The sequence below is a fragment of the Taeniopygia guttata genome, chromosome 26, assembly GCF_048771995.1.
Source record: "Taeniopygia guttata chromosome 26, bTaeGut7.mat, whole genome shotgun sequence".
Classification (NCBI taxonomy): Eukaryota; Metazoa; Chordata; class Aves; order Passeriformes; family Estrildidae; genus Taeniopygia; species Taeniopygia guttata.
This window is the reverse complement of record NC_133051.1, coordinates 5,601,537-5,618,437: the sequence shown is the minus strand read 5'-3', so window position 1 is coordinate 5,618,437 and position 16,901 is coordinate 5,601,537. Positions and strand designations below refer to the sequence as shown.

The window sequence follows — 16,901 nt, the reverse complement described above, 5'->3', positions numbered from 1 at the left end:
GATGTTACTCTGTAGGTCAGACGCTTGAAGGCTTCTGCTGCGGTATTGTGTTATTCTATATGGGCGAATGCTTAAAGCTGTCTGAGATCGGCGATACTCTGTATAGCGTGGACGTCTCAGCTGTGACATAGGGAGGCAGGCCGGCACCCAGAGCTGGCCTGTCTCTGTCCGGGCCCAGGGGACAGCAAGGGCTGATGTGGGTGCGCACCGGCCCGTCACCGCGCCCGGGCCGCCGGAACCGCACGCGGGCCCGGCGCAGGCGCTGCTGCCGGGGCGGGGCGGGGCGGGGCGGGGCGGGCGCGGGGCCCCTCCCGGCGGGGCGGGCCGGGCCGGGCCGGGGCGGGCCGGGCACGGGGCCCCTCCCGGTGGGGCGGGCCGGGCACGGAGCGGGGCGGGCCGGGCGCGGGGCCCCTCCCGGTGGGGCGGGCCGGGCACGGGGCGCCTGCGCCGCCGTAGCGGTCCCTGGGCCGCCCGTCCCGGCCGGGTCGCTGTCGGTGCGGGGGGCGGCGGTAGCGGCTGTGGGGGCTCCCGTGGCCCCGGTCCCGAGCCTCCCCTCACCCGCCGCTCCGCAGCCGCCTCGCCGGGACCCCGCCTCGCCTGCAGCTCCTGCCGCCCCTCCCGGGGCTCCGGTAAGCCGCTCCCGCCTTGCTCCCACGGGCGCTCCGCATCCTCTCCCCGCCCTCCTCTCTCCCTCCCTCCCTCCCTCCCTCCCCGCGGGCCCTGTGCCGCTCCGGGGGAGCGGAGCGGAGCGCTCGGGTCCGGTGGGGCTGGGGGCGGCCCTGCTGCGGGCCGGGGTCCGTCCCGCGGGGCGGGCCCGGGGCTGGCTGGGTCCCCTGCTCCTCCGCTGTTGGTGGCTCGGGCCCCCTTTGTCCGCTCCGGGGATGCTGCCGGGCCCCTCCGCCGCTCGGGCACCCCAGTGCCACGCTGGTGTCACCTCCCCGGCTCAGCCCCGGTGCGGGGAGCCCAGCCCCGTTCCCTCCCGCAGCCCCCGGGGTGGTGGTCGGTGGGCTCCGAGCGCCCATCCCCGTGGAAGAGGCCCCGAGCACCAACAGGTGGTTTGGAACCGATACTTTCTCTTTTCTCCCCTCCTTCTTTATTTATTTTTTTTTTTTCCTGCACCCCTTTTCTGTCAGATAATTTTCCTGGTTTGTTCTTTAGGAAGTGAAAACTACCCATGGCTTTTACACGTCCCAGTCACAACCACAGAGTGTATAACCCCCATTTCTAGGAGTGTCAGCACTCACCTCTGGGGGTGTAACCCCATATCCAGGGGTGCTCGCAGAGTGTGCTCCCTCACTCCACACTCGTGCCTGCCACTCTGAGCTGCTCTTGCATAAAGCCGTGATTCCATCTCACATAAAGACATAATTCCATCTCAAAAGTCACCCAGCTGGAGATGGTCACCAGCTCGTGTCCCATGAGGAACCTGTAAAGACAGCAAACACCTAGCTGCTGTCTGGGAAGGAGGTGGCTTGTGGTGACGCCTCATAAAGATCTGCAAAAAGTGAACAGAAAGAGTCATTCGAGTGTATTGGCAGTGCCCAGGGTTATAAAAATGGGAAGTGTCTCACCTGTTTTGTCTGCAATTTCTAGTAATAGTTGCAAAACTCTGTTACCTTACTGCGAGTTATGTGATGCACAGGAGAACCAGGGGTGGTTGTACATTTGAAATCTTTACAGTTTTTTATGCATATCAGGAAATAGAAGTGGTGTGTCAAATCCACTGATGCTGCTACTGGTTAGGGGTGCCACACTCCATTTATATACTGTATTCTCAGAAATTGAAAGGATATTAAAATACTTACATCTTTCTTATATAAATAAATATGTTAGATACTTGCACTAGGATTTGGGGTTTTGGTTATTTTTTAAACTACAGCTTGCTCAAAGGCAGGGATCCTCTGGATTTGGCCAAATTTCTGTGAGAAAACATCTTGTAAAAGTGCACAAGGGCAACTAAATGCCCTTTTTGCTCATTCCTCAGTTGCTCCCTTTTTGGGATGATTTTCAGGATTTAGATAAATTTCACAGCAGAAGAGCCAGTAGGCAATTGGTGGAATTATTTCTGCAGGGGTTATGGGAAGAATAACTTCTGGATTAGATGTTTCACTGTGATATTCCTGAATTTTGAACATCCATTTAAGATAGAATATGGTGGGAGCAATAAACATTTGCAGTCCTGGCTGAAATTGTGGTTTTTGAGGTACAAAGTTTCTTAAGTTTCCTTCCCTCTAATTTCAGATCAAAAAATGTTCAAAACAGGAAGTTTGACTTGTACCTTTTATTTTGTAAGACTTTTCCCTGCTTAGCTGAGACTGGTGGTATTTGTTGTTAAAATCTGAGCTCTGTGATTAAGCATCACTTAATGGGTTTGGACTCTTGTTTACAGATTATTTGTCATTTATTATGTTTGATGTTCCTCCTTTCTCCTTTCCTACCAGCCATGGCCATGACAGGCCCTACGCCATGCTCATCCATGAGTAACCACACCAAGGAGAGAGTCACAATGACAAAGGTGACGTTGGAAAACTTCTACAGCAACCTCATAGCTCAGCACGAGGAGCGAGAGATGAGGTAAAAATCCTTCTTGTTTCCCTTCCATACTGAATAAGAGCCAAACATTATATTGAATTCATTTCACTTTAAGAGCAAAGATAATAAAATGACAGATTGGTTTGTGTTGGAAGGGACCTTAAAGCTCATCCACTGTCCCCCCCCATGCCATGGCAGGGACACCTTCCACTGTCCCAGGTTGCTCCAAGCCCTGTCCAACCTGGCCTTGGACACTTCCAGGGCTGGGGCAGAGACTCAGCACCCTCACAGCCAAGAATTCTTTCTCAGTATCCCACATAACCCTGCCCTGTGGCGAGAGAAGCCATTCTGTCTTGTTCTGTCCTTCCAGGCTCTTGCCCAAGCCCCTCTCCATCTCTCCTAAAAGGAGCCCCTTTAGGCACTGGAGGGGGTTCTGAGGTCTCCCTGGAGCTTTCTCCTCTGCAGGCTGGGCATTCCCAGCTCTCCCAGCCTGGTTTCAGCCCTCAGATTATCTCCATGGCCTCCTCTGGACTCTCCAGCAGCTCCAGCTCCTTCCTGTGCTGGCCAGCTCTGCAGGTGGGGTCTCACCTGAGCAGGGCAGAGGGGCAGAATCCCCCCGCTGCTGCCCACACTGGGGGATCAGCCCAGGGCTCAGTGGGGTCTGCACTGGGGCCTGTCCAGCTCTGCCTCTCCAGCACCCCCAAATCCTTCTCATAGGGCTGTTCCCAATCCATTCTCTGCATTTGTGCTGGGATTGCCCCGATCCATGTGCAGGATGGACAGGAAGACAATGCAGGGAGCCAGGGGGGCTGTTGTGAGGAGTCACTCAGTGACTGTGACTGACCTGAACTTGGGCCACCTCTTTAAGTTCCCCAGTCCAGTCCAGCCATGGACTGCACTGAGCTGTGTGACTGAGCTTTGGCTGGAACCCTCTAATTTCTGAGTACCCTCAAGTGGTAGCACTGGGACTTCTGCTGTTCTCCCAGCTTGCCATGGAGTCTATAACCAGAATTTGGAAAATGGTTCAGTGTTAGTTTGGCTTTGCTGCCAAAGCTGTAACGAGCTCCCTGAGGAGCTCCCCAATGCCTGCTCACTGCAAGAGTTGCAGAAACAAGGAAGCAATTTAGAAATAAATACTAATTGCAAAGATATTTGCTTCAAAGCTTCCGATGAGTAAAGAGAGACTGAGGTCCAATTCAGGCAGAAAATATCACTGATTTAATTAGTTTATTTCTCCTCACACAGCTCTTTAAAATTTATTTACTTACTATGAGCACTGTTGTGTATTCCCAAAATCTTTTTTTTTTTTTCTGTTTAGGATCAAGATCTTGTCTGAACAAACAGACTGGAGTTTATAATTCACATGTTTTTTGTAACAACAGACATCTGTGGGTGTGTAATTTGGAGTTTAAATGGTGTTGACACTGTACCCTGAAGTGCGGATTGACCCTGTTAGGGATATTTGAGGGAGTTTCAGCATGGCTTTGGCATCACTCAGTCCTGCTGTTTAATTCTGTGTATTGCACAGACTTTGCTACTGGAGTTGCTGTTTTGAGTGTGGGTTGGGATGACTGGGCAGGGCTCACTGGTACTTGAGCAAGGGCATTTTCATTGTGCCCGATTCTGAAGCGATAACCCTAAATATTATCACATCATAGCAGCTGCAGAGAGCCCCAGGAGACAGGAAGAGGATCTTGCAAAGAATGACTTGCAGAAAGAGAAGGAATTTTTTAGTACAATTGTAATGTTCCAAACCACCAGGCCCAGTTCAGCCAACTGTTGATATGACTGGCACTGGGAAAAAGTTCCCAGAGGATAATCATTGCAAATGTCCCCTGAAGTCATTCCCATTCTAAAATCTTGCTTCCTCCTTTCTTTTCTCCCAAATAATCCTTTTGTACTAAGACTGTAAATATTTCTGATTCTTTAAGGGAGAGACCATGTACAGACAAGTTTCCTCTTCCCAAACTTTTTGAATATTTCAGGGATTAGGAAATCTGAAATAACTTTTCTCATCTTTCATGTGAATAGTTTGAGATGCAGAGAAATTTTAAATGTGTTCGAATACCAATTCTTCCTGGAATAAGTGAAATTTTGGTGTTTAAATGCTTCTTATGACTCTGGCCTGAAGTGACTTGCCCAGCTGTCAGAGAGAGATAACAGATCTCTCAATTTATATTTGTGTACAGCAAAAATGTAGACTTGAATAACTTGTGGAACTCAAGGCAGGTTTAGTTTATTAAAACCACAGAGGACAAGGTTGGAATTATAAAACTGGATAGTAGATTCTTCAAAATTAATTTCCTGTCCGAGTCTTCCCTTTAAAGAAAGGTTCATCTTTACCTCATAACTTGCTGGCACAGACCAGAGGTTGTGGATATGTGCACCTTGTTAAGAAACAATGTTAATGATTCAACCTGGGTTTTTCTTTCTAATTTCAAGGTTAATGATTCAACCTTTATTTTTCTAATTTGTCTCTGCTCTAGACAAAAGAAACTAGAACAAATGATGGAAGAAGAAGGCCTAAAAGATGAAGAGGTAATGAATATGGAAAAAGCATCTTAATGGTTAAATACAAGAAGTTTTCTTTTTTTAAATGGAGATCTGGGATCTTTGCTTGGAATTGCTGTGGTCCCTGTGAAACCCACCTGCAGAGCTCTCACTGGGGTCTCTTAACTCTAGAAAAGAATCAGGAGGTCGGCACATGCACAAAAGGAGACAGAGTTCCTTCGCCTGAAGAGGACCAGGCTTGGACTGGAGGACTTTGAGTCTCTAAAAGTAATAGGCAGAGGAGCATTTGGAGAGGTGAGTCCAGAAAAAAATGACTACATGTGTTTTTAACTGGCTCTGGTGTTTGTTAAAGACTTGCTCAGTTTCTACAAGCAAAAGGAAAGTGTAACAATCACAGATTGACATTAGCTGAACAGTGACCTGCAGCTGCTTTTTTACCTAATAAATGCTGGTTCAAGACATCCTATGCTTTAAAGGAAACAGAATGATGTTGAGAAGGACCTGATGGACAGCTAAACACAGCTTTGCAGTGGGTTTTAAAGGTGAACTTCTGAGGCTCGACTTAGGGAGAGGTGGAGGGCCCTTGCAAAGTCTCTTCTGGTGCCCTTCAGAGAAGGGGCTTTGGACCACCTGCTTTAGGTGTGTGTTGGATTAGAGATGGGGTAATTGAGAGGTGTTTTAAAAACTTTTATTCTATTTTTAGCGTCATGTGAAGGGTGAGACAATACAGATGTTATAATTTACGCCATCACACTCAGAAGTTAACTATTTCTTAATTACAATATATTATTAGTGTTTCTTGACCTGTCAGTTTTTGCTACCCTATGTTGTAAATGCTTTAAAACTAGTTATCTAAACTTAGTCTTTGTGGGTCTTATTATAATTTATTTCTTTTAAAACTTGCTTCTAATTCTATTTTTCTCTCAACAATGTTTATCCTATTCCATAATATTTCTAAGTTAATATTTCTTATCTCAAAGTTTACATACAAATGAATACTATGTGAACTTTCTATTAAACTTTAAGAATTCTCTACAAATCTATTTCCTACAGGTGTGAATCACTCATGGTCCTCTGTTAAAATAACTGCAGCTCTTAGCATTAACAGCACTTTCTGCCATTGCTGTGCCCTGTGTAATGCTTCTTGTGTTTTATAATCTGAGACAATTTCATGAAGTGGAAGCCAAGGGCTTGATACCCAACTTTGTCAAGAGCTGTGCTGGGAATGCTGGGTTTGATCCAATCTTTGTGTGCCCCCAGGTGCGCCTGGTGCAGAAGAAGGACACGGGGCACGTTTATGCCATGAAGATCCTACGCAAAGCTGATATGCTTGAGAAGGAGCAGGTGAGGAACACCCTGAGCAGGAGCTGGACCATGGAGTCACTGTGGTGTGTGCAGAGGAGGAATAGGCATCTGTGCTTTAGTAGCTAAAAATTCTGTTTTTTTAATTAATCTTTTCTTATAGAGGAAATAAGTCAGAAAAAGCTCTGAACTCACAAGGACTTCTTTTCCAGTGGGCTCTTTCCACACAAAGTCCTGTGCAAACGATTCAATGCAGACTTCAAGGCCAGTGTTTTACTGCACTTTTGACTGACAGGATTGGCTCTAATAACCAGAGATACAGCTGCTGGAATTCAGACTCAGAGACATAAAGCAGCAGCATTTATGTTTAAGGCTTTCCTTTGCTAGTACTTCTGGATATATAATGATCTGGGACAGTCCCGTGTTCAGCACTGGGATGAAGCTCTTATGTTTTCAAAAAGTGATCTAATGAGTAGGTATATTTGTAAAGAATTGAGATTTTTGTTTATAGGATTTGTATAATTTATAGGTTTACTAGGTCTATATATAATATATAAAAATATATAATATATATATTTATATATAAATATATAATAAAAATATATGTATATAATCAACCACATGTTGAAGTTCTGATAGTGTTTCTGCCTTTGTGCAGAAGTTTGATTTTTGTCTTTTCGATATTTGATGCTGTTCAGAATAATAATTGAATTGCCTCTGAAATAAATGCATTTAATAAAACTCATCCAATGCACTGTGTCTGTCCAGGTTGGCCACATCCGTGCAGAACGGGACATCCTGGTGGAGGCAGACAGCTTGTGGGTTGTGAAGATGTTCTACAGTTTTCAGGACAAGCTAAACCTCTACCTGATCATGGAGTTCCTGCCTGGAGGTAACTCTCTAGAATGCAAGGGCTGCTCTCCTTTTGTTTGGGAATTGCTAATTTCTTCACTACAAATGCAGTCTGGGACTAGAGTGCACGTGGTATTTGTACTGTACACCTGGAAGGGAACAAGATTTCTGCTTTTTAGGATACTGAGGTGTTTGGGCAGGCTTGAGGTTTCCTGTTTGGGTCTTCAAGCTGCAGATATTTAAACTTGGCTTTAATATTCTTCTATTTAAACTTGGCTTCAATATTCTTCTAGTTCCCACCCTTGCTATGCCCTTGCTGTCTATAGAGCCACAGCATATCCAGGTTTGGCAACCTCTAACCTGCTGTTTTTAACTGTATGCAGCAGAAATAGTTTTTTTCTATATATGTCTTCAAACTCAGTGAGAGTGGAGCCTGTGTGTTCACCTCTGGGGGGTTTCCAGGTGACATGATGACACTGCTGATGAAGAAGGACACTCTGACAGAGGAGGAGACGCAGTTCTACATCGCCGAGACCGTGCTCGCCATTGACTCCATCCACCAGCTGGGATTCATCCATCGTGACATAAAACCAGACAACCTCCTCCTGGACAGCAAGGTATGGGCTGGCCACAGGCTGGGGAGGAGCAAAGAGGCCTTGTGATTGCTCATGCTGACCTGAAGGGGTGGTGACAGTTGTGGAAGAAGATGGAGCTTCTTTATTTAGCCCTGTTCCTTCCAGCTTTAGAGGGCATATCTGCCAAATTACCGGGGAAAATCCCCAAAAGCCAGGAAAGACCCCAGCTCCACTCCGACCTTGAGTCTTCTGACAGCTGTTTAAGCTATTTTTGGCTATTTCAGATGCAGTTTAAAGCACGTGGTTTCAGTTCCCTCTTAGGCAAAGCTGTTTCCCTTTTCTCTCACATCTGTTACACTCTCACTTGCCAGCTCTGGTGGTACCAAACATGAAGGACATGGCTGTGCAGTAGCCAGGCTGAGAGTGGAGAACCTCCCTCAGGATCAGGGTGTACCCCTGAGGGCTGGCCAGGCTGGCCAGGTTATTGCAGGCACTTTGCAAAACCTGATTGTTTCAGTGTCCTCCTATCGCTCACTCCAAGTTTGCCTAAAATCAAGGTTTCTTGGAAAGAGTTTGCCAGCAGTAAATAATGACTTTCCCACCACTGTGTAATGCAGTGTTGGAATTACTGCAGAATCCCAGAATGGTTTGGGTTGGAAGGGACCTTGAAACTCATCCTGTTCCACCCCCTGCCCTGGGCAGGGACAACTTCTGCTGTCCCAGGTTGCTGCAAGCCCTGTCCAGCCTGTCCTTGGACACTGCCGGGGATCCAGGGGCAGCCACAGCTTCTCCAAGCAGTGTGTCCAAATCAGAATGCTCACATCTAGACATGACTACATTTAGGACTTTGAAATGGAAGTATATTTTATAGATACACTTCTAAAAATAATCAGTGTGGTCATATTATGCACCAGGACAGGTTCAATCACTGAATCGAGGCTGTTTTTTATCTCTTGGGGCCAATACACAACCCAGGGACTGCAGTTGCCTCTGGAGACATTTCCTTTTACCCTTGAGAACTTGCAGAGCAGAGGTTTCCTGAAGTAAATTGTCACTGGGCTTTCTCTGTGGAGTAGCAGTGGAAGTATTGATGGCTTCATTCCCTGTACACATCCAGTGCTGGGTTTAAACAAGGAAGGCAAAGGACACTGCGGGGCTGGAGCGTGTCCAGAGAAGGGAATAGAGCTGAGGATGGGTCTGGAGCACCAGGAGCAGCTGAGACACCTGAGGGGGCTCACCCTGGAGAAAAGGAGGTTCAGGGGGGACCTTCTTGCTCTCCCTGACAGGAAGGTGCAGCCAGGTGGGGGTCAGGCTTTTCTGCCATGTCTCAAGTGAAAGAACGAGACGAACTGGCCTTAGTTCGTTGTTGTGCTGGGGAGGTTCAGATTAGATATTAGATTTTTTTTTTCACTGCAGGAGTGCTCAGGCATTGGAATAAATTGCCCAGGGAGGTGGTGGAGTCACAGTCTGGAAGTGTTCAAGAGGCATCTGGATGAGGCACTTGGGGACATCATTTAGAGGTGTTGATAGTGGTGTTGGGTTCTCTTCCAACCTTGCTGTGATTTACTATGATGTTGGGATTTTTTTGGTTTTGTTTTGTTTATTTCTAGGGCCATGTGAAACTCTCAGATTTTGGTCTTTGTACTGGACTGAAGAAAGCTCACAGGACAGAATTTTACAGGAACTTGAATCACAGTCTTCCCAGTGATTTCAGTAAGTTCTTTGGTTCCAAATGGTATCTGCTTGGTTGCTCTTGGGTCCTGACAAAACTCATTTCAGTGTGAGGGCATGGCTGCACTGAGGAATCTAATAATCAACTTTACATCTTGAGGTGGATTTTCATTTTCTGTAAAATAATTTTAGTTACTTTAAACCCTTTTTCATTTCCAGAAGTTTGTCTCTGAAACAGACTCTACTGGAGCCCTTTGCATGTGTAATAAAATGAGAACTCAGTGACTTGGTAGCTGCTGGTTTGGATCTCAGGTGTTCCTGAAATTAATAAACCAGCAGAGTCTCTGAGTATCCAGGATTTTTCTCAAGGGAAAGGACTTGGATCATGGAGTTACATCAACCCTGAAAGCATGGCTTGCTAATGAAAGGCTCAATTAGATGTTGCCCACATTTCATAGGTTTGGACATTGCTGAGAGGTTTAGGTTTGGGGTATTGATACACATCTTAAATGAGATATTTAGTGTAATGGTTTTGGGGTAAAAATATATTAGGTGACCAGTAGGATTCAGTCACAGCTATTGAATCTCCTTCAGCTTTCCAGAACATGAATTCCAAAAGGAAAGCAGAGACTTGGAAGAGGAATCGCCGGCAGCTGGTGAGTAGGTTCCACCTGCTTGGAGATATTCCTGCTGAGGTGTTGCATCCAAATGGAACATGGATTTACATGGAAGTTTTTAATGCATCTGAGTTCTGGACAATCCTGAAAGGAAAAGATCCAGGCATTTGTTAAAAAGAAGAGGAATGACTCCAGTTTGTCCTTCATCCATCTGCTGAACAGCTGGTGACATATGTGCTAGAGATAGCACTGCCATAATTATTTACATGGATATCTGAAGTCTTCCAGCCAAAACTGTCAGTTCTTGCCACTTCTAATCTCACAAAGGGCTGCTGACCCATTCCAAGGTGACACATTCCAGGACAGTGATACCCTTCCCTGTTTTCCTGATGCTATTTTATGACTCTTTCATGTGAAGATGTTAATTTTGTCTCTACATATCTTGGAGGAAAGGCTTTAAACACCTTTGCTAAAGGATCTCAGAGACAATCTGGTGTCTTCCTCAAAATAACCACTGTTGTATAAGTTCCCATGTCCATGTCAGGCAGTTTTCCCTACAGATGCATAACTGATGGTGTTTGTTCCAGGCTTTTTCTACAGTGGGAACTCCAGATTACATTGCTCCTGAGGTTTTCATGCAGACTGGATACAACAAGCTGTGTGACTGGTGGTCCCTGGGGGTCATCATGTACGAGATGTTGATTGGTAAGGAACAGGCAGGGCAGGCTGTAAGTGGGAATGGTGAAGCAGGACATAGCTATATTCAAAGAATCCCAGACTGGTTTGGATTGGAAGGGACCTTAAAGCTCATCCCTGCCACCCCCTGCCATGGGCAGGGACACCTTCACTAGCCCAGATTGCTCCAAGCTCTGTCCAACCTGGCCTTGGACACTTTCAGGGCTGGGGCAGCCACAGCTTCCATGGGCAGCCTATTTCTGGGCTTGGGGTCAAGTTCTCAGAGCATCCACTCCTTGCCTGGTCTCTGAGGTATGTTTTGGCTTCAGGAATTAATTTTGCTTGATCCAAGATTATATTTTTGTTTCTTTTCAGGTTATCCACCATTCTGTTCCGAGACTCCTCAAGAGACATACAAGAAAGTCATGAACTGGAAGGAGACCCTGACATTTCCTCCAGAGGTTCCAATCTCTGATAAAGCAAAGGATCTTATTTTAAGGTGCCAGCTCCATGGTTTGCCAGTTAATACAGCACTAATTTTCTTGTCTTGTCTCTGTATTCTGTGCCTCTCATGTCTTCTTTCACATGGAAAAACCCTGATGCTACAAACTGTTACACACATGCATCAAATGCTGAACTCCCTTGCCAAATATGTTCGTCTCTCAGGCCATTTAGTGGTTCCCTGATTAAACTGTGCTAAAAAGGAGTTCCCATGGAAGTGCTACTACTCTGGCAAAATGTTTCTGCTCCTTATTTTGCCTTTAGGCTTCTCATGGAAAGACACAAGTTCAATCCTTTTGACAGAGCTGACTTCTGGCAACAGCAATGATTTTGCCTTTGTATGCACTGGAGCATACAAATGTATCTCAGTGCTTGCTGACTCATTTGTACTTCAGTATCTATTCTCAGGACAGAAATATAAATGTCTGGTTTTCTAGGCTTTATATGTTCTCCTCCTCTGCTCTGGTCCTGAAATAGAAAGGTCACATTATCCTGTTGTGAAGGAATAGCACATCTTAACTGTGGCATTGGACATGACATTCCTATACGTAACTTTGTGTGTTGGTTTTGCTCTGGAAGTTCTTAGTCTGCTCCATTTATATGTTAAGAAACTGCAGCAGTATCAGTTCAGAAAGCTGTTCCATTTCTGGATGGAATGCTTTCGTTTTCATTCTCCCTTCATTTTCATTCTTCCTTCCATCCCAGATTTTGCTGTGAATGGGAGCACAGAATTGGTGCATCTGGTGTGGAGGAAATAAAGAGTAACCCATTCTTTGAAGGGGTTGATTGGGAGCACATCAGGTAAGATGCTTTGCAGAAAAGCAACTGCTCTTCTCTAGGGACTGCTCAGGCCAGCCCTGGTCTGCAGCAGGGAGCAGCTGACTGGCATTTATCATATCCAGCTGTGGGTGAGAGCATTTTGTTGTCTGCCTGAAGCTTGCTGAGGTTTAGGTACCTTCAGTTTTGCTTATGTTAGGAAATGGAAGGTGGCTGAATCCTGCTTTGTTTGCTTTTGAAATCTCAATGCTTTATCTGCTCTTCTTGGCAGAGAGAGACCTGCTGCAATTTCAATAGAAATTAAAAGCATTGATGATACCTCAAACTTTGATGAATTTCCAGAATCTGATATCCTTAAACCAACAGGTAAATGATTGTTTCATTCTCTGTGTAAACCTTCCCCTTCTCCTGCAGAATAATCCTTTCTGTTAGTCAGATCTTACCAGATGATGGTTTTATTTTTTCTCATGACCAAATGGCTTGGAAGCCTCATGGTGCAGGGGATGCAAGCTGGAATTTGGGTTCCAGGAGATGAGGCTTGTAAATGATGTGGGAGTTGCCTGAGAAAGGGCAGCACTCAGAGGCAGCAGAGCTTCCAGAAAGTTCAGATCTCAGCAGGGCCTGAGAGCCCAATGCTGCAAGCTCCCCTCAGTGCTGATTCCTGCTGGCACTTGGAGTAGGGGTAGGGAAAGGTGGAACTCAAGGGGATGTTTTGCTGTGAATCTCTGAAGGATCACAGCATAGTCACACATTTGTTCCATGAATTTAAAAACAGAATCTCAGACTGGTTTGGGTTGGAAGGGGCCTTAAAGCTCATCCCACTCCACTCCCTGCCATGGGCAGGGACACCTTCCACTATTCTAGGTTGCTCCAAGCCTATCCAACCTGGCCTGGAGCACTTCCAGGGATTGGGGCATCCACCACCTCTCTGGGCAACCTGTGCCAGTGTTTCACAGCTCACATTGTAAAAAATTTCTTCTTTCTATGTGGTCTGAATCTACCCTCTTCTAGCTTACAATGCTTGATCCATGTTCTGTGTCCCAGCACTTCTTTCTTTGGCTGAAGCATGAAGCTGCATCTGCATTTAGGATATTTTTTTCCTTTAGAAACATTCATCCTGTGTTTTGTATGAAAATAAACTCTGCAGTTCCAAAGGATAATTCTATTTCTTCTATGTCTTCCCAGTGGCAACAAGCAACCACCCAGAGACAGACTACAAGAACAAAGACTGGGTTTTTATCAATTACACCTACAAGCGTTTCGAGGGCCTGACGGCCCGAGGAGCAATTCCATCCTATATGAAAGGAGGGAAGTAACACAGCTTTACCTGGGACTTCTGAGCCGTGGAATTCTGTTGCTGTACTTTGGGTTTATACCCATAAAAGAACTTGTTCTTTTTTTTAAAAGAAAACTTGAGGGCTATCAACTCTTGGAGAAGACTTCAGGACCCTGTTTTATTACACACCTGGTTGTTATTAAGGATTTTTTTTCCCTGCGCCATTGAAAAATCCCATGTTTGCATCATCTCTGCTGCCAGCACCTTTTGCTGCTTCAGGAGCAAGAGTTTTTTTTATATTCTTTGCCAGACTGTCCAGTCCACTGGGAGATGAGAGCAAGCTTTCCCTTTGGCATTGCAAAGCATGGGATTCTATAGGACTGCACCCAGTCCTGCATGAAGTGACAAACTCACTCTGCCAATTCTGCCAGCACTGTTTGCCCAGTAGTTGAGGACTCCAGGACAGAGGAAACAAAGCAATAATTGAAGCTTGAGACAACTCTCCAGGAAACTGTCTAGCAGAAGGATACAACCTGGATTGCCTTAACCTTACTTTGTAGTGCTGTTTTTATAATACTCCCTGGAAGCCTCTTCAATAGCATTTCTCAGCTCTCTTGCTGTGGCCCCCACTTCTGGTGCACTTTACTTTTGGTACTAAGTGACCCTCAAGCCATTTAATGTTTTTTCTAAATTGAAAAATTTTGCAACACTTTTACTTTCCTAAATAGAGGAGAAATGAGTATTTGGTTACTGTATGTCAGGTTGGATCCATAAACAATGCAGATAAACTACAGCTGGTCATATAAGTGGGTCTGGAATTAGAGCAGAGGGAGGGAAATTCCAGGAACCTGATCCTTGGTGGGAAAGTTGTGCACAGCTGGGCCAGCCCTGAGGCTCCCCAGGCCTGCTGCTGCTGTTTCTTAGCCACCTCTGAGCTCTGCTGCATCTTCAGCGGTTTAAAGGCCAAACTCCAACTTCTGTGGCCTTTTTGCTGTTGGTTTTGAGCAGAACAGGATCAGAATGTTGCTGATGGAGGCCTGCCTGGTGTTCCCTCACAGAGCTGCTCTTGCTGTCCTGGCTGTACCATCTGTACCCGGAGTGTTCCATGGATGGTGCCTCATGGGGTCACTTTTGGGGCACTGGACCTCACCATGTCCATGTTGATTGTTGCCTACTCTAATTTACAAAAGTACATTCAGTTCTGATCAGGAGATCAGTTCTGTCTCTCCAGGAGAGCCCCAAAGTGCCTTTCCTTGCCTAAGCCTCTCTCAGAACATGACAGCATTTTGGGAGGGAGGATTCTGCCTCAGCTGAGCTTTTCCTGATTCCTTTTTCTAACCACAAGCTCTACTTTGTGCCAGTTTGTAGTTAACTCTGCACTTCCAGGGGCAGGTGGCATTACCCCTTGGGCCTGCATGGTTCCAGTCTGGAATTTGCAATCAGATATTAAAAACACAATTCAATGTGTTTTCTAAAAGTGTGTCTCAATTCAAATTGTCTTGGATTCCTGCAAACTTCTCTTGGTGCTGAACACTAACTCTGGAGTACACACAAGACAAAGCTTCAGTGATGTCCCACAGAAAAAAAAAAAAAAAAAGGCTTCCAGGTCTGTTTAGTCCTGACTTTCTTGATTAGAAAATGAAACAATATGGATTTGTAGTGGAACTTTTTTTTATATAGGTGCTTTTAGGGAATGTTTACCTAGATGTCTCTTGACTTGAGTGCCATCCCGAAGGACTGGTGGGGGACTGCCAGTACTGTACAGAACTCGTCAGGTCCTTCCCTCACCACCCCGTGCTTGTTGTACATGTCCTATGAGTTTATGACTTGCCAGAAGCAGTTCAGACAGCAGTTGGATCCTACCAAGCTGAAATGCAAAACTAGCCTTAATTAGAAGTCCCAGGATCTCTGCAGTCAGAAGGGCTCACTCGGATGAATAAGGGCTAATGGAAGGAATGATTTACAGGATCAGGCTTTCATCAACTCATCCCTAGATCACATTCTGCTCCCTTTTGGCTTTGCATGAAGGACTGATACCAGCTTCTCAAACTGTTCCATCCTTATCCTGCAGTTTCTTCTAGCCATTTGACAGTGTTGCCTTATAAACCATTGGAATTAATGTAAGACCATTTTTTTTTCAATTCCTGACAGCTTAGTTACTGCCTTAACATAAAAACAAAAATCAAAATCCTTTGAAGCTGCTGTGAATTAGGAACAAATGATTTCAAGGTAATAGCTGCATTCTCAGCCCTTTACTGAAAGGGACCAGCATTTTTATTTATAAATACCAAAGATGAAGAAGCTGAATAATTTTAAGTTGTGATAAGTTGCTGTGAAAAACCAACTCTCTAGTACTGTGTATTGTGCGTGCTGTGTTTGAAGTGGGACCCCTCAGGTGTGTCTGGAGTCCAAGGTGAAGTTTTCAATGGCACGAGGAGCAGTTGGGTACCTCATTTCTGTTGTCTTCCAGCAAAAGCTGGACGTCTTTGAATCCAGTCCTGCTGGACACACCTTTGCAGTGGGAGGTTCTGTATCCCAGATGTACTGTAAGCCTGCATCCTTTTCCAGTTTTTTACCAACATTAGGGAAAAAAGTGTCTCCTACAGTACCTCCTTCCCAGGATCCATACTTCACTGCTAACAGTAAAGATTTTGTATGCCTGTTACATCTCTGATGGTAGCCAAACATTTTTAAACTTTTTTTTTTTTTTTTTTTGTATTTTGAGGTTCTTAGTATCTTTTACCTATTTTTTTTAAGCTGCAGTTGCTGGATTTGTAGAAGTAAGTCCAATCTGAATTTCCAATGGATCTGAACACTTTATGCTGCCAGTTCATCTCTGTATCATGCTTAGCACAAAGCTGCACTAAGTGTTTCTTATCACTGTGCCCTGACTCTGCCTTAACCTCTAAGTTGGAAAAGTGTTCTGTAAATATTTAAAAGCTGTTACAAAATTGCACTGTACAATTTGGCAGGTGTAGTCAACTTTTTATGGAGCGATCTCATTGTGTTGTGTAAATAAAATCCTCTTAATAAACACACTCTTGTTGGTGTATTTTACAAACAGGAATCAGGGAATCCTGGAATGGTTTGGGTTGGAAGGGTTTAAAGCTCATCAATTCCTAGGCCCTGCTGTGAAGGGACACCCCTCAGGTTGCTCCCAGCCCTGTCCAACCTGGCCTCAGACACTTCCAGGGATGGGGCAGCCACAGCTTCTCTGGGCACCCTGTGCCAGGGCCTGCCCACCCTCACAGGGAACAATTCCTTCCCAAAATCCCATCCATCCCTGCCCTCTGGCAGTGGGAAGCCGCTCCCCTTGTCCTGAGGAAGACTCCTGCAGTTTTCTTGTAGCCCCTCCACATAGTGGAAGGTGCTGTGAGGTCTTCAAACAAATCCCACCTTGTTTGAACTGTCAGTGCCCTTCCCAACCTTCAAGAGAAGCCTGGAAGTACAGCCAAGGCTGAAGATGGAAATCAAAGCCAGACCTGTTCCAAAGCTGTTTTCTTCTGAAGACAAGTAGGTACAAGTAGAAAACGCTTTTCACAGCACTGATCAAAAATACTGGGGCTTGCTAGAGATGCTGCAGTCCGTGGGTCAAGGAGGTCCTGTCTGTGC

The 16,901-nt window shown here is 45.6% G+C and overlaps 1 protein-coding gene across 3 annotated transcripts; it reads left to right on the top strand.

Moving 5' to 3' along the window:
- Window positions 1–394: 394 nt before the first annotated feature.
- Window positions 395–16,325, top strand: STK38 (serine/threonine kinase 38). Of its 3 annotated transcripts, XM_072918918.1 has the most exons (14): window positions 395–629; window positions 2,442–2,574; window positions 5,019–5,070; window positions 5,215–5,337; window positions 6,304–6,387; window positions 7,114–7,237; window positions 7,660–7,814; window positions 9,383–9,485; window positions 10,038–10,099; window positions 10,648–10,765; window positions 11,111–11,234; window positions 11,942–12,037; window positions 12,285–12,379; window positions 13,199–13,466. In XM_072918918.1, the coding sequence occupies exons 2-14, from the start codon at window positions 2,444–2,446 to the stop codon at window positions 13,327–13,329; spliced, it is 1,398 nt and encodes a 465-aa protein (XP_072775019.1). In that variant the 5' UTR covers window positions 395–629; window positions 2,442–2,443; the 3' UTR covers window positions 13,330–13,466. The 3 variants fall into 3 exon arrangements, with proteins under 3 accessions (XP_072775019.1, XP_072775018.1, XP_072775017.1); XM_072918917.1 differs by lacking the exon at window positions 11,942–12,037 and having other exon boundaries at window positions 496–629; XM_072918916.1 differs by lacking the exons at window positions 11,942–12,037; window positions 12,285–12,379 and having other exon boundaries at window positions 496–629; window positions 13,199–16,325.
- Window positions 16,326–16,901: the final 576 nt, after the last annotated feature.